Raw genomic sequence first — 20,913 nt, 5'->3', positions numbered from 1 at the left:
CTGCCATGGGCTCTTAAAATACTTTTCCACTGAATGAACTCGTTCCACATTAGTTAACATAAAGGAAATTATTTATTATTCTTTTCTCTCTGAACAGTTTAATCTTTTCCTAGAAAAAAAGAAAAATACAATAGGAACAGCAGTGGAACTATTTACCAGATTTTGTATTTCTAATATTAGAAAATATCTGGTTTCTGTTGGTTCTCCTAAGAATTACTGCTCAACATTAGGTTGTCATTACTTCGGTTGTCATTTACTTACATAAGTGCTAATATTACAGTCTTTTTTAGTAATAACAGATAATTCACAGATAATCATTCTTTGCACTAACTTCAGTGGGAGTTGGATTGAGTTCTTAATCACAAGGTGATGCAGAGGACGCCACAAAAAGTAACACAATGTGATAAAATCATATATTTCTTCTTACTTAAAGCCATTCAGGTAACAGTTCACAATTAATTAATTTGATTGAAAAAAAGGCCTAAAAATTGCAGGAAACACTACTAACAAAGGGATGTTAACAGCTCTATTTTGTGAATATGTATGTAACAAAAGGAGAGCATGTAGCCTAGATATTCACATTTTCTTATAACTGTGATCCACAGTGATGTCTGCTGACTTTATTAACCAGTGATAACTTTATTGTCACTGTTGGATGAACAACAGAGCTACCTGCAGCATATCTTACTGTTCTACTTGTTCCTGTGCTCTTCAACCCAAATCTTTTCAGTACATGTTTGTGGGTTTCTAAGCTGGAGCCTTTTAGTCTAACCAGAAAAGTAATGGAACAAAACATCAGTTTCTCACTTCTCAAGTATACTTGGATTTCCTTGCATCTTATTAAATGAAAAGATGAGGAATTAAGATAAAAATTAGAACATGGTTTGCAAGTGCAAGCTGTCTTTGAACAAGATGAATTTGTCACTTACCAGTTATGTTTGTTGATGTTGATTTTGGAGTTATTTTATTCTACTTCATATCATAAGTTCTTCATTAGTGATTTTCATAAAGATGTAGGTGGAACTGATCATGGTAGCCTTTTAGCTTTCACTCTTTATGAGGCTTGCCAACAGTAGATATGTGCTGATTTATTTTATTATTATAGTTTAGATTAATATTTTGTAAAGCTATTGAGAAGTTTTGCATAGTTTACAATTTAGAGCAGCAATGAAAAATATGAATAAAAATGTAGCGTATTATGTAGGCGGCACCCTTTTATTCAGTGCTAGTATTTTGAGCCATAGCTGAGACAGGTCTAGGACTGGTATTTTCAGAAGCAGAGGAAATTTTCAAAGCATTCTTTCTGCCTAAGACATGAGAAAAATGTTACACCCACCAGTTTAATTTTTGTTACTAATTGTAATAGAATATCTCTATAAATAAATTATATATCTGATTTTTTACTTACATCAGGAGTTTCCTTTTAAGATTAGTTTAACCTGCCTTCATCATTTTGCACTCAGAGCTAAAGTAACACAAAATTAATTCAGAAGTGTGTGCAGCTGTCCCAAGTGGTAATGTGAGGTTGTTTGAGATTTCCTAATTCACTCTCTAAATTTACACCTCAGTGCTAAGGATAAATCCTGGTACCATTTCAAGTCAATGATAGAATTTTCAGTTATTTTGTTAATGTCTTCATTACATGTAGAATGGTATAATTCCTCATTTACCTGTGCACTTTCCCCCCCTAGGCATTCTCCTAGATGTTGGTTTTCTAAAGCTTTCTAATTTACCGCCAGATTATGTTAACTCTATTGTAGGGAATTTGAGATCAATAGTAATTATAAATCATCAGAACTCTATCCAAGCCAATATTAATGTATGTTTCAGCAGCAGCTGAGCTTCCTGCTTGCAATTGGGTTTATTCTCCTGTTTTCCTGACTCCTAATAAAGCTACAGAAAACAGTAAGCTCACCTAGAAAACAAGTTTTGACAGTATTAGATTGTTAATTATAAACAATTTATAATTTTACAAGATTCCTTGAAAGCAGAATTTAAAATTTTTCAAGCCTAAATATAGGTAATATAGTCATGGATATGACAATTACAAACTAGTTTTCAAATAACGTGTTAAGTGTCTATAGTATGTTTATCTTTTTATGCAACTATTTCTCACCAGAGTATCTTAAAGATTAATTAAAATAGCCATGATTTTTTTAACCCTTTACATTTATATATTTATTAATGTTTAAATTGCTGCTCAGTTACAAAGAAACCTCTGAGTTTACAAAATGTGACTGAATTTAGTGTGTTTCTGACCAGCTACTAATGTTTGCACTTCAGTAGTTCCAGGTCACAATATGAGTTAGCCATTCCTTTATCTCTAATTAGTATCTGGGAATATTATGATCGGTTATTAAGAGCAGGAAGCACTTCTTAAATAAGTTTTTGTGTCTATGATGTAAGTATTTACTTTAGTTTAAAAAATGGTCTTAGTTCACTTGTAGAGAGGTTTTGATTATTCTGTAGAAAAATGGTAAAGGAACATCAAACTGAAAAATTCTCAGCAGAGCTTGCTGAACAGACAGCAAAAAATATCAGTTCAAAATGCAGACATTCAAACTCATCTGAGATCCCTTTTAGAGATATTTTTGCCTTTCTTTTTTCCCCTATATTTTTTTTCTTTTTTCTACATGAGTAAGCAAGAAGGAAAGCTTAACCAGGATTCTTCCCTCCTGCACCCTGTGTTTACTCCTCTTGTTAAATTTTCTCTTTGTCTATCCATATATTTGTTCTCATTCTCAGCAGAAAAACCTTTGAGCCTTGAAGACTTTTAAATAAAGGGTTTTTTTGCTTTTGCTTTGGTGTCAGCTGTTATCTTATCGAAGTGTTTGATTTGCAATTTTTTTCTTGTCGTTTGCAGAAGCCGAAAGCGGTATGCCCTCTTCGTTACCTTTCCTTCCAACCTCAATCCTACCTCCACTCCTTCTAACTTCAGGACTAATTCCTTGCCAAGAATACAGGAAGATAACATCTTTGTCTATCTTTCTCTGTATATACACACACATATATGCATATATATATTCATCTGTCTATGTGTGTATATATATATATTTGTGTGTGTATTTATATATGAGCCCCCAATATCAAAGAGGAGAGAGAATAGTGTTTTGTCTCTCCATTGGTTCTTGTGTCTCACGCACTAACTTCTTTGCAGGAAGTACAAAATAAAACAGTATAAGTTTTTTAGGCTTTTTTTTGTCCCCTGTGGAGTCATTGGTGTATCACATGGTTACATTTCAAACCCAGACTTTACTGTTAACATCTCCCCTCTTCCTTTTTCATCTCTACTGTATCATGACGATGTATATTTCGTCTTTACCAGCACTTATGCTGCCATATTGTCTCCATATTCACACCTTCATCAATGTCCTTCTTTCCCCAGAGTCTTTCTTCAAAACATGTCTTAAAATACAATAGTTCCTGTTCTCTTGTAGTCTCACCTTTCATGAACAACCACCAAATACTTGATTCTTTGCAACGCTGGTCCTGTTTTCAGCCCAGTTATTCATAATACAGTACTCATTAAAGCTATTGTACTGTTCCAGTGAAAGTGTCTTGGATAGTTTGTACTATATGTCACATTCATTTTAATGACATTTATTAAGCTCATTTATTAAGATGTTACTGAATGTATTTGTTTCCCAGTTTTGGTTTTCCTTTGGGACGGCATGTTCTGCATTTTCTTTTGGTACACCATGCTGTGAGCCCCTCTCTAGCCTTTGTTCTCTCTTGCTGCTATTGGTTTGGATGAAGGAAATCAGGCATGCTCTTCCATATCCTCTCCTCTCCCCTTCTCATCTTTTCCCCCTCCTACCTTTGTTTTTCTAATTGCTTATAGCGCTCTGTCTGACTGTCAGTGATGCTCTTTGGAGACCCATTCTCGTTGTCTAAACATTTCCATTTCCTCCTTCATCATACTCTCTAAACTTTACTTCCCATATCTGTTCTGTTGTGTGTGTTGTATGTGTTATATTTGTTTTATTTTTAGTCTTATTCTCCTGTGGTTTCTGAGTAGATGTGTGAAAAGAGAGGTGGCTTCCTGTCAGTTTGGCATTATTGATATGATCCAACTGCAGAGAAGTTACTGCAACACTTAGCATCTTCAAGGATCTGCAGTTGTTGCACCTCTACTTTGCTTCTTGCTTTTAAGTATATATTATCTTGTGGTGAAGGCATGTTAACGCTGGCATGATGAGCAATATGAAGAAATGTTGTACTAAGTGAAGTTGCTTGCTCCCAGAATAAAGTATATTGTGCTGCTACATTGTACTGATAATCACTTCTGGAACCAGAAGGAATAGTTTAATTGTTTCAAAGTGTATTCAATTCACCAGCACCATTGAACTAGTTTGGACTATGCCTCAATAAAATACCTTACGCACATCCTGTAGACCATGACTTAGTATTTGCTATTGTAAAGAACTTAACTCCTGGGAGCAACCTTTTATATGCTTGTAGTAATTAAGCTTTAATATACTATAGCATGTAATGTGCACTGTGTCTTTTGCCTTGTATTCTTTTTAGTGTCTTACTGGATTTTTCTGTGTAGAGCAATATGGATCTAAACTAATGTAAATGATGGAGCCCAGAAGAAAGAAGCAATACTTATGAGTTACAATCAGTGTGAAACACACAACTCCCACTGTGGGATTTGTGCACCTACCCTCATACTCCACTTTGAAACATACCCTGAAAAAAAAAAAAGCTGTCTCAAACTAATTTTGTAATTCTAATTTTATAGTTGTGTGAATGACACGGCACATTTTAAAAGACCATTATGCTAACAGTAGTGCATTTCATCTGGGCATAGCATGAAACAATCAAGAATAATAGCTGGTTTTATTTTAAAATGTGGTAGCTATAGTCAGTAGTACCACATAGTCTTGTTTTAGATAATGTATTAATAATACTCAAACAATACTATAACTTCCTGATTACTAGATGATATTGCTACTGTTTCAGTCGCACGGGGAATGGTACAGTACATCTACCACAAGGTTTAAAATGGAGTTGTTACAGTTTTTGTTGTTTGTTTAGTCAAAATTTTGCTGTTTGTGTTTCATTTAATTCAAGAATTGATATTTTCTTTTTTTTTTAGACAAGGATGATTGCAGTTACGAGGGTAGCCATAAATCTGAAAAAACAAACCAACCAACCAACAAAACAAACAAACAAAAAACCAACCAAAACCCAACCAAAAACCAAGAGAAAAACCCCAGCACAACAACAAAAAACAACAAAACACCACCACCACAACAAAAAAGAGTTTTATTGAATCAGACATTTATTGATGCAGAGATGAACTGTTCGATAGGTCACTGATAATGGGATTCATCTCACCTAACTTTATCAATCTAAATATTATTAATAGATGTCTTAGAGCACACATCATATGAGGAGCAGTCAAGGGAGCTGGGGCTGTTTAGCCTGGAGAAAAGGAGGCTGAGGGGAGACCTCATCGCTGTCTACAACTACCTGAAAGGAGGTTGTAGCATGGAGGGAGTTGGACTCTTCTGCCAAGTAGCAAGTTATAGATAGGACAAGAGGAAATGGCCTCAAGTTGTGCCAAGGGAGGTTTACATTGGATATTAAGAAAAAAATCTTCACAAAAGGAGTTGTCAGGCTGCCCAGAGAAGTGGTAGAGTCACCATCTCTGGAGGTGTTTAAAAGGCATTTCGACGAGGTTCTTAGGGATGTGGTTTAGTGGTAGAGTTATGTTAGGATATGGTTTGACTGGATGATCCTGAGAGTCTCTTCCACCTGAAACGATTCTATGATTCCATGATCTCCTTTTAGTTATTGAGATTCATGTCATGATTTCAAGGAAAGAGAGAGACAGTTATTGAAAGTAGCTTCCATTCTAAGACAGATGATATGAGTCTCACCTTTAGTGCTGTCTAAAATGTAACCTTGAAAATAAGAACAAATAAGGACATAACTGAGGCTACTGATAAGGAAAATTCTTAAAAGAACTCTCCCAGTGTGCATCTCTAATGATTCTAGTTCTTAGCCTTCATATAGTGCTGCTAAAATGTTGTCACCCTTGCCTTTTTTCTGTACTGTACTTGCTGGGCATCTCTGTATGCCTTTATCGGCTTAGTTTAGAGTCTTTTACTGAACCTCTTCCATCTAAATAAGATCCCCCATTTTTTCTCACAAAAGACTGATGGTTATACAAATTCAAGCATCATCTACTGTATAAATGCTGGGTCTAGATTAAGAGTTTAAAGTTATGTCCATTTACGACTTCAGCAGTAATGGAAGCCAACTCAATTTTAAGATGTGCAAAGCAAACTGTGGAGCAATGCCACTTAGCAAGCAGCCTACCAATAAATACATACAGTGTAACAATGGTTCAGACTCTAATGCTGATTGATTGTTTTTTTCAATGTGGTTCTCAGAGAAGATAGCTAACTGTTCTAGAAAGCTACAGGAAATATCTCTGATCCTCTACTGAAGTTTTTGTATACTGAAAATTTATTAGAAAGAATACTTTATATATTCTAATAACATGGAAAGGTATTAGCCATCAAACTTTCTAATGCTGTGTCCACCCAAGAAACATAATTTGAGTCCAACATGTGTGATAATTGAAAGCAGGAGATAAATAAGTGTCACTGAACAGCAGAAATGAGTAAAAAATGAACAGTTGTAAGGAATTAGTGCTGCTCCAAAGAGTCAGTTCACAAATTGTCTTACAGTTCAAACCTCCAACTATGAGATTCTCCATAAAATATCTTTAAGTTCAGCAAAATATGGAAGACCTACAATTCATGATCAAAACCTTAGCTCACTTTTAATGCTTTATGGAAAGCTAGAATATGGTATTCCTTATCTAGGTCACAGTATTGCTATATTGTGCAGTCAGTCATCCATGCACTACCAAAAAGATATTGAGCAACCTCATGTTTTGGGGTAGTTTCAGGTAAATAAAAATGAATGAACAGATATTTACATATAACTGTATTTTACTGAAGGTAGCATGTATACTTAAAACATCAGAAAGATATAATCCAGAGAGTCAATTGATCAAAATTAACATTGTCAAATTTACTAACATATATCTGTTCTCCACTGACATATGAAAAACTTCATCATATCCTATCTGAACTTTTCATTGAACGATCTATATAAAGATATCTGTAAACGTTTGTATAGAATTTTTGTGACCACATTTGAATTTTTCTTATATTTTTTTTTTTAAACTGCGCATCTGACGTGTGCACTAATTCCCATTTCTGCTTCACCTGCTTATATTTCAGCCAGTCTGGAAATTCAGTTTCATCTGTATAGCTACTATTGTTCCTGATTCTTTCCTGAGCTTTAGTTTTTCAATGTCAGGTTGGATGAGGCTTTGAGCACTCTGTTCTAGTGAAAAATATCCCTAACTGTGACAGGGGATCTTTAAAGGTGCCTTCCAACACAAACCATTCTCTGATTCAGTCTGTGATTCTCGAGAGTACAACTGAATTCAGAGGTGATTTCTGCATTTTCAATGTGTGACATTTTCATTGCTCTTAAATGTGTGATCTTGCATCTAGTCACCAAGTGAATCTAGTTTAGCGAATGGACTCACTTTTGCTAGGCATCAAAGAAGTGTGAAGCAGAGGTTTCCAAACGCGTATTCTATTCCACAAGTGGTTCACAAATTATTTTATTATCATAGAGTAATGGAATTACCTTCTCCTACATTCATGCTGGTAAAGTACATTAAATTCCTGTTAAACACATTAAATCATATTAAGTTTACATGTATCCAATTTACGTGGCAGTAATTGCCATGTGTTCTATATGTTCGTGCGTGAAGGAGCAAGAAAGTCAAAAGATAATCTGATGTGTGACCTGTGTCATGAAAAGCTTTGTCCTGAGAAATGTATTTATGGAACTGGAATTGTTAAGGAAAATATGACTAAAAGTTTTTTGAGCTTGCTATTACGTGATTAGTTTCTGAGGTAACCTAAACTAGAAATGTTACAAAATTATAAAATTTTATCAAGATCTTAGAAGCTTTTAAGTATTTTGCTTGATTTCATGGCCTGAATTAGGGGATGAAAAAAAAATATATACATTTTATGATAAAAGCATAAATTTGGAAAAATCAGGGGTATTATCTCCAACTTTTTTTCTGAATATGTGTCTCAGAATCTGTATAGATTAGTTATATATGTCACTATTAAACGTAGTGAGTTTCTGTCCTTTTTTTCCCCTTTTCCTACACCTTCCTATACCTGCAAAACTCCCTAACCTTTGAGATACATACAAATGAGACATTAGCGGAAGCTTTCTCTCTTAAAACTCTGATTTACTTTGCCATGTACTTATCTTCTCAACTGTGAGGATATACAGGGTGTTTCAAAAAGATGGATCCAATTTCAAAGATATAGTGACTTCAAACTGAGTCCATCTTTTTGAAAAACCCGGTATATGCATATTTTCATGAGCTGCTTAAATAGATACATGCATCTCTAAACAACAGATGGATACATTCTTCTTGGTATGCTCATAGGCCTGTTTTATTTTTCTCTGTCCTCTTTGTTCCCTATATTCAGTTCTTTTAATTCAAAACATTTCCCTTGCTGTACATATTAGAGTGAGTGTTTATCAAAACATAACTTTAGCTAATGACACTACAGGTCTCATAAGAAATAATTCAATTGCTGCTTTAATAAGCAGCATATTTAATAAATCCATATAGACTCTGTAGAAATTGCTCATTACTTTGCTCTGGTTAAATATCAATGTGTATAAAACCCCAAAGCTTTATGAGCCTTTCCAGTAACTCTTTGCCAAGAGCAGTGATGGGGCAAATTAATTTTTATTCCCAAGAGAAGATTTTGCTGCTGGGGTCATACTGCACTTACTACAATCACTTCTATATTTTGTGGTTTTAAATACATTGTATTTGTGAAAATAAGTATATGTGAATGAAGTATAAGATCTTACAAAAATAAAGTCTGTACACTGACCCATCTGAATTGACTTAATGTGTCTCAGGGAACCTTGAGATACAAAATCATGCTCACAGTACATCTTAAATCAGAAGTAACTAACTTCATTTAAGAGTACGTTCACTGTCTCTTAAAAAGAACTGCATAATTTGCTTATTACTTTGCGAAATTTTAAGTTCTGTGAGGAAGAGTGAACATTTACATATCTAGTGATTGCCTTAGCTTGTGGAGTTTGGGTTGTTGAGTTTTCGGTAGGATTTCTTACTGCCTGGGTATGGTCTATTGATCTCCAAGAATGGGATGGGGAGGCAGAAAAAATGTGCCTATGGGAAGAAGTTCATCTATTTTCACTGCAAAGCTGTAATACGTCTGTGATCAAGGGCAAAGAATGAAATAAGGGCAAACAAAGTATTTTTCTTACAGAGCACTACCCATTTGTGCCTAAGAAAAATAGCCAACCCTAACCGTATTGCAAGTTTTCACATATTGTAGAAAGAACAGTGTAGTAGAAATAGATGAGACTAGCATCTGTAGATTTTTGAGTTTAACAGCTAAATTCTCAGTACAATGACAGATTAAGGATTAGCAGGCAAGGAAGAGGAAAGATGGAGACTGAAACACAGATGCAGTTTATGGACATGATAGAAAGTTTTGGCAGAAAGAGTTTGGCAAGTTAGTGGCAGAAAGGTTTTTTCATGGTTCTTGAGAGGTGCCTTATCTAGGCTCGTATGAGGCTCGCAGGCTTAAGAGATGCCATTCTCAACTTTTTTCTATGAGTGTACTGGTAGAGTGTATGTCTCATCTCCCTTAGGAATGGCCTCTTAAAGTATCTCTGTAAAAACTAGTAAGTGCTCTGTTGGATAAAGTGACAATAGTTTGTGCAAAGAATCTAAATTTTCCAACCTGTGTTTGTGACTTGAGCGACTGGTTTCATATAAAGAAATTCTTCTGGGGTTATTTGGGGTTTTTTCCTGTCTGTTTTAATACATTTTAAAACTTGTGAAATTGCATTTTAAAACTGCGGTAGGTAAATGGTTTGGTTGCAAGCTCAACCACTAAGCCCAAATCACTAACAAAAGAAATACCAGGCATGAAGTTTACCTGTGCAACTTTAATTCATCCCGTTTATCTGTGTGCATAACATAGGTGTTATTTACACTATTGCATTTCATTTTTTGCAATACTACTGAAGCATGCTGTGGAGATGAATCTGCTTTCTGTGGTGCTGACTTCCGTTTTCTGTAGTTCTCCTCTGTTTTTTGTTGCAAAGCATAAAACTATGAATGAAGGAAAGGGAAGGATGTCTGGCTAAATGTTTTCTTTGAGATATAATTTCTGTTCAAGCCTGTGCCACAGAAGTGTGAGAGTGAGCTAGTAATTTAAACCAAATCTTTTACAGATGACTTCTGATGAAGTGTTTATTATATTGGGAAAGAGAGGCTAGGTTTTTGGAACTGCTGAGCATTCTTACAGCAGAAGTCCCTAGAAGGTGTATAGGGAGCTATGCAATGCTAAATACTTAAAAAAAATGGCCTGTAGGAATCCCGAATTAATAGCTACTATATCTCATAGTGACTTAATCTCACATCTGTAAAAGGGGATAATATTACATCTTCATTCTTCTTGTAAAATAAATTGTGTGTTTGTGAATCTTTTGCATGCTCTAGTGATGAACACTGCAGAAAAAGACATAAGAAAAATATGTTGATTTTAAAGAAAGATAAACTACATGAAGCCATGCTGGGAGTAATGGCAGTGAAACAGCACTGAATGAAGTTCCTAATTGTGAGGAAAAAGTAGTTTGTCACTATTAACTTAAGAACTATATCATAACATCTACATAATAGGGGCTGAATTATGGCTGCATGACCAGCCTTTTAGTTCTTAACACATGAATGCTTTATTCTGCAACCTGGGTATTCCTTTCATCAGGCCTTGTGGGCATGTGTAATCACACAAAACAATGTGCTCGTTGTAAAGCTTTTAGGTATATTTTTTGTCACACTAATTTATTACTAATCTATAGATAATAAATAACATCTTGAATAAGAGACCTATTTTCCCTTCTAACAATAACATGGAAGATTTTTTGCTTTCAAATTTTAGTGCCTGCCAAATTTTATGTCTGTTCAGAAATGTGCTTTATTTTTGTATATATCTGCTAACCCAAAATCAATTTTTGACAAATCCACAAGCATTTAAATGGCCGTTAGTCATTATTTACTGTAAACTGTATATGTGTGCTGTTACTACATTTTGACTTACAATGACTAAGCTTTAAGAAAAGATGAAAAAGAGAGAACTTCTGACAAGTTTTATTAAGTTCTAGCAAACCAAAAGCTTAATTGTATTACACATTAATAAAACTTATTGGATAATATATTTACATCTATATCTATGTATTCATATTTAGCTTGATACTTTGCAAATTGCCTTACCTAAAATCTAGTGTTAAATTATTATGAAAATAAAAAAGATGTTTCATAGAGAGACATGGAGTACCTCACTTCTTGATAGCAGTTTATAATTTCCTTCATCAAATTTAACTGAGGCTATTCTGTCAGTGTGGTTGGGTTACTTTTGTTCTTCCATGGCTGCATAGCAGTGTTTTAAAAATTTTCTATTCATTTTATGTTTTTTCAGCTATCGTGACTGGTTGTCTTGTACCATTCCCCTTGAGTGTATGTGTGTATTTATTATTTTAAATAATAACATTATATGTCCAGATAGGGGTCCCATTAACATCCTATTTCAGTAGAAACTGACAAAAAAATTGCATCAAAGAGTTTAGCTTCATAAATGATATGTTGGTTTTTTATTGAGTGGTGGTTGCTGGTTCTTCTCTTTTCACCCTATTGTGAATTTTTCACCACTTTGCGTGACAGAGCAAGAAAGCTGAAATGCTCAGCTTCACACATCATGTTTCTGAGAGGCTTAATTTCGTATAGTCTAATGCAAAAAGTAAGAAAACAGATGTAAACACTTAAACGATGTGATTATAGACAGAGGCCTGTGACTGTCTCATACTTAAGATTTTGTAAAGAGCATGCAAAACTGTTGTTTGATTGGAAATATCAAGGAAGAATGGCTTAAAATTTCCTTGCAGCCTTTCCTAACTAGTGGGTCCCCTATAACAGAACCAAACAAAGCTATTTTTGAACATTCAGTTAAAAGTAATTTAAACTTATGGTTTTGTTGTTTTTCTTGTTTCACTGAGCAGTATATTAATCAATCCTGGAAACCACGTCAAGATTCAAGAAGGTACATTAGGATTCTTCATTGCAAGTGATGCCAAAGAAGTAAAAAGGTAATTAATATATTTTTATCTTTAAATTTGAACAAATAATAGTTAATTTCTTTTGGCTTTGGTTTCTGTTTTTGTTGTTGTTTGTTTGTTTTTCTTTAAACCTTACCTAAGTTTCATTAGTATCCATTTAAAGATTCTCAGGGGAACTAAGTTGGTACCCTAGTGAACCAACCATGCGCGTATGCCATTTTCTTATAATAACAATTTTACAGCAGATGCAGAAAGAAATGAAGAGGCTTTTTTCGTCCGAGTCCTATTAGAAAAGATAAAATATTTTGATCTGATTTCTCTGTAATCAATTTGTCTCAGTGGGTTACAGTTTTGTCTCAGTTTCAGGCTTAGAGTAGTTCTTATTTACATAGACTCTAGCAAATATTTGTTGTGAGCAAGCTACTGTATTCATTCAGTAATTGCATTAGCAGAATAATATTTATGTTGCTGTCATTTTTCTTTACTGGAATTAAATACTCTATGGCCTCATAATAATAAATCAAACTACAACGGTGCAATATATCCCAACCATTGTAGACAACTTCACTGGATTGTTGTACTTATCTGTATTAGATTTGGCTTGAATGAAAAGGGGGTTTATGGTATTGTGTTTAGGACCAAACCTGTGTACCTATATTTGTTAGGATAATAATATGCTTGGAATAAATAAAAGAGCAGTGTGAGAATATAATTTTTAAAATAAGTAATTATTCAATGTCCGTAAGTTTCTTGTTGTTGTTTTTAAGAATATTTGCAGCTGAATACTTCCTCATAATTTGTGTTTTTTGTAAGTCATGCTATCAAGAATCTGATTTTTAATACATCCTATACTTAGAAGGTTAAAATATTAAAATTATAACCCTTACTAGGTCCTAATCTTTTTATGAATAGATTACAGTGAAAAGAATATTTAAGCAATGCATGTTTGCCACAATATTTAAAGAAAATCAAAACGGCGAAATCACTAAGAATTCTGTTTTCATTGAAAGAGTTTTTAACTAGGTGAAGCATATAAAACAGCACAGCAGAGCTTCTGTCCTCTCATACTTCTAGCACCATCTTTGGAGTATTTGCACCCAGCACTTCCTCAGGTTTGCTGCCTTTCAGCATATAGTTTTTTTCCTCTCCGTTGCTTTTCTCCATTTGAATATACAGAACCACTTTCATATTTCTGTACTGAGATGCTAGCTTTTTTTAATTTATAAGGCATTTTACACTCTCCTATGAAATTATTTCAGACCATAAGTAAAAATTACCCAGCATAGCATTTTCGACAGGGAGAAGTTGACGGTTATTAGTGAGTTTAGAGAAAATTTATACATCGTTCATCTAGTATGTTTTATCTCATAGCAAGCTGAAACAAAATTCCCAATTCTGCCTTGCATTTTGCAGAAGGCTTTCTTTAGAAACATGCTGCCTCCTTTATCACATTTCTTAGCTATCCAATGCAAAGCAAATTATTATCAAATGTGTTTCAACTAATAAAACAAATTATGTGAAATGTCGATTTCACCCTTTTGAGCTGTGAATCAGAGTTAGAAAAATGTTCTAAAATTGAGGTCTTTTAGAGAGGAAAAAAAAGCGATTTTTTTAATAAAGCAAAATTAAACGTGTTATATACCTGAAATTCAAATTAAGTTATTCCGGTTTTGTGTTACATGCTAATGGAGAAAATTCAGCTCCTTTAAGCTGAATCTATTCGTATGTGTCAAATATGTATTCCACAATGAAATATAACATGCAATATTCAATTACTTTTCTTGCTAGAATTACTTTTGCATTTTTAGAATAATAGTCTCACGTTAAAACAATTATGTATAGAAACAATTATGTCTAGGTAATTAGCTTCATGTAAAATGTTGAGTGTTTAAATATAATAAAAACTATATGAATTGCATCTTTATTATTTTTTATCCATTTACGTGTTGATACGAACATCAGAAATCCAAGTTTCAAATCCACTTAATTCAACCCAATTATACAGAAGGATAATTTTATTACAACAATCACTTCAGGCATTTGCTCTTGACTTTGCAGATAGGATTGAAGGTACTTTTTAGGACATTCGTCTTCCAGTGGACTTCAGAAAAATGATCTGTAGGAATAACCTGTGTCAAATTTGTGTTTGATGCAAGTTTTGTGAGGGAACATTTGGGATAGTGGATTCTTGTTCAATACAGGAGTTTACAGCTGGATTGGGGAGAAATTGTAAAAATTGGAGGCAGTTTTCTCCTCCTTGCTTATACCTTGACATTGTCTCATTTTTTGAGAAATATTTTGTTCTCGTTACCTTGGAGGCACTTTGTTTTCTTTTTTGTTGAAATGTGAATATTTCAAAGACCAGAGACTTTCTGCAGCAAAGTATACAAATGGAAAAGGATTTTTCATTTTACATTTTGCTTCTGGAGATAGTAAGACATTTTCACAGTCCGAAAGAGTAATCTTTCTGGAGGTTTCTTGGACAAATTAAGTCTGCTACATCTAGGACTTATATCTTCCATCAGTAGCTTGCATACTGTCTTGGTTTTAGAAATGTTGATAATATTGTGAGGTCTTACTGCAAATTTAAAGTTAGATTCTCTGGTCCATATCTCATATGCTAGACCTGCTGCGTTTCTTCCGGTGGCCCATTTACCTGGGCCGTTATTCAGAGGTGTAAAATAACTTAGATAAATTCATAATTATTTGAATTAGGTATTCAGTTCATATTTCTGAACATTTGTTTTGATATAGTTCCACCTGTGGTGGACACTATTTCCATAATAAAAAAAAATTAGTAGCGATTGTTCTAGCTAAACTGCCAAATGCTGCATTTATTCAGAGGCTGTGTATTAATGTTGGGGTTTTTTTGTTTGTTTGTTTGCCTTTTTTTGTGGTGCTTTGTTTTTTGTGGGTTTTTGTTTGTTTGTTTGTTTGGGGTTTTTTTGTTTTTAATTTTTGTATTTTGGTCTATAGATTGTTCTGTTCCAGTGACCTCCATACTATTGTAGCAGTCCAACCATCCTACATCTATGAATAATGCTGTCAGCAAAATCCATGGGTGGTTACAAAGTGGCACCTTTGGTTCTTACTGCCAGTTTGTTTTGAGCAGTATGCAATTAAAGAGGGTTGTGAAGATAGGTATGGAGCTGACATATCCTGCATATGGATATGTACAGGGAAATTTCAGCAGGTTAAAAAGTATGTTTAATTCATTATGCCAGCAAGAATCATGGTAAACAGTAACTGTCCAGTTAGAGGCCAGCTGTGTGATCTTCATGAAATGTGTCACAGCAGCCTTAGGTGACATGTTGGCTTGACAGGCATGATTAAACTCTCCTGTGGGCAGTCTGATGCATATTTATTAAAATGGAATTTTGCTTTAATCTTATATAATGTCAAACGTTTACCCTTTCTCACTTCCTTAGTTCTCCTTGTGCTTCACCTAGTGGTGAGCCATTTGATACAAGAGTAGAAGTTCATAACCAAAAACATTAAATGGAAGCCTAGATGGTTCACCTTGCTAATTGCATATTTTTGTTTGAAATGTTGGCTTTTGTCCATTCAAAACCAAAATGCTTCTGTTCTATTTGGCTATAAAACCAAAAAAATAGTCTGAACCAAGATTATTTCAGTTCTTTCATTTATATGTTCCTTTAGGAACTTACTTTGAGTGGATTTTTCCCTTTCTGGCTTTGGTTGTGGTTTGTTTTGATTTTGTAAATAACATATCTGATGTTATTCTCATGTTGATTTCATGGCAATCTCTCATTGTATTCAAAACGAAGTTCTACTTGTGACCAGGCTGAAAAAATGGCCCAGGGTGCTAGAAATTCTTTACTCAAACCAGAAAAAAAAAAAAGAAGGAAAAAAAAAAGAAAAAAAAGACCAAAAAAAATCTGGTATATCCAATAAGAAAAGACAATTCATTATATATATTTTTTATTCATTGGATGGGTTTTTTTCTAAGATGAAAGACAAATGAACTGATATACTGTGTTATAATTATTATCTGTTTTCCCGATTAATTTTAAAATAAAAGTATATTAAAAGAAACTAATTTGAAGTCATATGTTTGAGATTAATGGTCTTGCAGCAAATATTTCCTACTTTAAATGTCTAAACCTTTTAAAGATTAAAGGAAATTAGTGCTGGCTTGTTTTGTTAATTTGGCACTGCAACAAGAGGAAATGTGGGACTAATTTCATTTGTATGGATTAAGAAATGTGTCAATTTTTCCATTCTGTCTTTCTAGGGCATTTTTTTACTGCAAGGCCTGTCATGATGACATCACGGATCCCAAAAGGATAAAAAAATGTGGCTGCAAACGGCGTAAGTAATATTTTTATCACTCTCTTGCTCTCCTTTTCATGAACTGAAGAATATCTGTACATGCATTTCCATGTTTTACACAGTGGTACAGGAAAGCTAAGAAATAAACGTACAGCAACATAGCAAGTTCCATTTGCATTTCTGAAGTACATATATTTTTGTTACATTTTACACCTGTTTCTTCATTAAAAATTCTATTAGAGTCCAAAGCTAACAAAACCTGAAAAATTAAATCAAGCTAGATCTAATCGTGAAGGTTTCTGAGTTAAGAATGAGCTAACAGTGATATTCTGCTCTCATTTGTATCTTACAAAAATCCAGTAATTTCAATAATTTTCTGTAAAGAACTTCTGTCTATCTTGCTGAACATGATTCTATAAAAGAAGAAACTAGGGAATAAAATTCCATCATATAACTATTAAAATAAATTATTATTGAAATAAAGTGTCAGTTTTACTGGAGGATGGAATCGTCTGGAAGAAATTAAATATTAGCGCCTCTTACATATATCCTTTTAGAAGATTCCATAGCTGAAATGCTAGTATTTGGTTTACTTAAATTCTTAGGCCTACTCTTTAAATTGTTTGGAAAATGTCACATGAAGAAGTAATTGAGTTTTGGAATTGAGATCAGACTTTGCATCTGTATTTTTATAAATATATAGAAATCAGTATTTTATCTATACATACTTTGTACAAACTATCACAGCCACATTTTGCCAGATGTGTGTTTGACCCATGTGCATTTGCAATACTGATATCAAAAGGACTTAGGGACTCATTTCTCAGTGGATAGCTGAATATTTATGTGCATTCCATAGTATTCTGCCATGAAAAAGATCATTCAGTTCAAAAGTACTGATTAGGTAAATTGAAAGATCTCAGAAAAGTTTGATGATGTCTATTTTACCATTACTTTTAAAAGGGAATAAACTCTTATTTATAGATTCAGTCATAGTATTATCACTATATTATCAGTCTTAGAGGGCTGGACCTTCTCTGCCTTTAAGGGATGCCTGAAATTAACGAATTCTTGAAGATGATTTTTAAAAGAAAAAATATGTCACTGGAGTTTTTAAAGAAACTCCTCACAAAAATCAGGAGTGTGTATCAAAGTAGTATAATTGAGAGAAAGCTGAAATGCTGACAGAAAATGGTATTTATACTCCCAGTAGCCACAAGGAGAGCAAAGCACGTGGAAAGCATGCCTGATGTGGAAGGAATGTATGCATTGCCTAACATATTGGAAGAAAATTGTTCAAGAACAGTTTATCCATGTGAGAATGTGACCTTTGAACTGCTGCCAAAGCCAATGAGGCTGCCGAGTACATTCTGGTAAAGCCAGTTACAGATGCCTCGGGGTGCCTGTAACTTCAAACCCAATCTGTTTTCCAAATTACCCAGCAGTTAAAGAGAAATGTGTTACCTGTTTAATTTTATCTGATGCTGTCAAAAAAGACCTATTTTATTTGCATTTTCTTCTCTACTTCTCCTTCACAGTGTATGCTTTTCACACATGTGCTGATCAAAATAAATAAATAAATTCCTAAAGATCTGTCATTTTAATGTGAGATCTACACTTTTCATTGAAATCGGTTAGAATATAAGAATCAGGAATTCGCAGTATAAAGGGCAAGAGCCCATTATTATACAATAATGAAAATCATCGTAATCTCCTTAGTACTAGGAAACCAGGGAGAAAACAGAGTATCCTGTGACCCAGCCGACACAATGGATATATTACCAGCAGTAGGGCCATGGAGAGGTGAGAGTGACAACTTCTGTGTGCAGCACCAGGAAATGTTCCAAATGGCATGGTCACATGCATCAGTCCAGTAAATGAAAGGGTGTTGGATAGATGAAGAAACAAAATGATGGGGCTAGTGAGGCTGAAGGAGGTGGCTGTCAGAGCTGCTGCTCTGAGTCAAGTGAATCCTCTGAGTCAAGTGAAAAAGAAAAAAAAAAAGGTCAGTGTGAGTAAAATCTGAAATTTCTCTTTCATTGTCTCCCCTCTCTCTCTCCCCCCACTTGCCCTCTCCCCTCTCCTTTCTGACATACACACACATATGGTCACAGACACCATGATAGCTGGCAGCTCTCAGTACAGCTGAGAGCAACTTCCACTTAGGAGCATGCTCACAACTGTTAGGAATAAAACAATTGCTTTGCTTTTAAAGTTCTGTCAATCAGCAAGAAATTTAAAGGAAAAATTCCAACAGTAATTAGTGATTTTTTTGGTGTCGCAAATTTTGATAACAATCTTGATATCCCTTTTATGGGATCTGATTCTCTTTTAAAGGTAAGTCCTTAGTACAGTCTATTATTGAGACTAAATGCCTTAGCTTTAGCTTTCAAATAGCTAATGACTTTTGAAAATCTTGACTGTGTTATCCATCTGTAGGCTACACAAATCATTGGTCTTAAAATTGAAGTCTAACCAAAACAAAGCATAAACTAAGAAAACTCTTTCCCTATTGAATTAGGAAACTGTTAACTGATCTGTCAACAGCTAATATGTCAATTTGATTTTCAATGACATTTCAAATAGTCACATATGCATATATGTAGTCCTGTATGATAAATATATATTTTTAATTAGTGAGTAACGCATCAATTAGAGGCAGCTGAGTGCAGAAAATATGTGAGATGAAATGAAAGGTTGCATGTAAAAATACTGACACGTTCAGGTGAATTAAATGTGAAAGAATATCTTTATGTGGAAAACTTAATTATGGTAGCATTAATTAATGCAGCTTCCTGTGACACTTGAAAACCACATTCTTTAAATAGTGCATCTGAGGTTGCACATCAATTTAGATACCATCTGAACATTATCTTGTGGTATTGCTGGGGTCTAAACGTGAGTCTGACTTACACAGTTATTCGTCCAAACCTGTTACACCTAATATTAATAATTCAGGGCAGATCAGTATATTTCGACACGGCCAGGGATAATTAAAGTAACCTTGCTTTCTTTTCCAGTTTCTTTGCCATCCCTTTCTTCTTACCTGTCCCACTGCCTGAATAACATATGAATGCTGATGTCACATTGTCCAGAGAAATGCTTGTGTGGAAATTTTATTCTCAGATTGTCAATATTTTTAAAATGTTTTCAATCTCTTTCCTATTCCATTTAACTGTAGTTTTTGCAGCAAGGGGCCAAATACATGTATATACTTATATAAAATGCAACCACATTGGAATGAAATCTCTAAACCGGATGACCTACTCCTCCTGTTCCTTTCATTTTGTGCAACAGCTATGGTCTAATTCTCTATATATTTTTTCCAGTGACAGTGCTTGCTGTGAACAGTGGGGGTTGAACCCCAGAGGGGACATATCATGTGTACGTTGATGTGTTTGAAGGAATTTCTTGTAATCTATGACAATTGACAAACTTTTGATTTATTTTTCCTCTTGCTGCCTTGGAACACGGCCCCTACTATATTTTAACTGCACACTGATAGTGATCTATTGTGAGTAAAAATGGGTTCCCTGTAGCCCAGAGTGCGGTCCAACCTGTCTTTCTCTAGCAGAGAGTATTTTTGTTCAGTATTTTGGTTCTTTTCTTTATTTATGTTGCATGTAGCAGTGACGTCATACCCACAAGTTTCTCATCGTTTACACTCACGGAGGTTAGGGTGACGTTGAAGAAAATACAGCAGTTTTCCCCTCTTCCATATTTTTGCCCCTTTTTTCCCCACAACCTTATTTTTTATCCCTATTTGAAAATGAGGTTTTGGCAATGACATTATTCTATCGATATCTCTTGAATTTTTAGGGTAATCAGGCTGGTGTAATTGCCACTATAGCACTGTTTGCCTGGTTAAGTGCAATTCATTGTCAGACCCATGTTCAATTTTATTGTACTTTGTCTTTTCCATTGCATAGCTGACACAAAGAGCAACACAGCAATGTTCTACTGTCCTTATCTAATGCCTTTCTCCTCATTGGCAAAAAAAAAAAAAAAAAAAAAAAAGGGGTAAATCCAGACAATGAATTAAATGTGAGGCCAGCTTCTGATGTATAAACCTACAGATATGTTCAACAGCAAAAAAACTACGGTGATTATTTTCCCCAGCTTGCTTGCTTTGAAATTAGTTACGTGAGTAGAGCCACACTGACTTTTCAGGACCTAAGCTGTGAGGTTTTACTTTTTTACTTATATATAGAATACAAACTTTATAGACCACTTCATGTCAATCTAAGCTATGCTGCTTTAAAGTGTACGGGATCTATGAAGGCTCTCAGCCACTTTTAGTGTGTACAGTCATGTTAATTTAAACAAACACAGCATTTGGGACATGGAAAAAAATTGCTGCTTAGAAATACAAGCACTGCAAAGAATTGTGCT

At 34.3% G+C, this 20,913-nt stretch overlaps 1 protein-coding gene across 8 annotated transcripts in view; it reads left to right on the top strand.

Annotated features, from left to right (window-relative positions):
- KCNMA1 (potassium calcium-activated channel subfamily M alpha 1) overlaps positions 1 to 20,913 on the top strand; it is a 468,790-nt gene that overhangs the window by 343,846 nt on the left and 104,031 nt on the right. For all 8 annotated transcript variants that reach the window (XM_065638846.1, XM_065638845.1, XM_065638841.1 and 5 more), the window contains exons 17-18: positions 12,172 to 12,258; positions 16,484 to 16,560. In XM_065638846.1, coding sequence (XP_065494918.1) covers positions 12,172 to 12,258; positions 16,484 to 16,560 — 164 coding nt within the window. The remainder of the gene's footprint in view (positions 1 to 12,171; positions 12,259 to 16,483; positions 16,561 to 20,913) is intronic.

The sequence above is a fragment of the Caloenas nicobarica genome, chromosome 7 (assembly GCF_036013445.1).
Source record: "Caloenas nicobarica isolate bCalNic1 chromosome 7, bCalNic1.hap1, whole genome shotgun sequence".
NCBI classification, from domain to species: Eukaryota; Metazoa; Chordata; class Aves; order Columbiformes; family Columbidae; genus Caloenas; species Caloenas nicobarica.
This window is presented reverse-complemented; position numbering and strand designations above follow the sequence as displayed.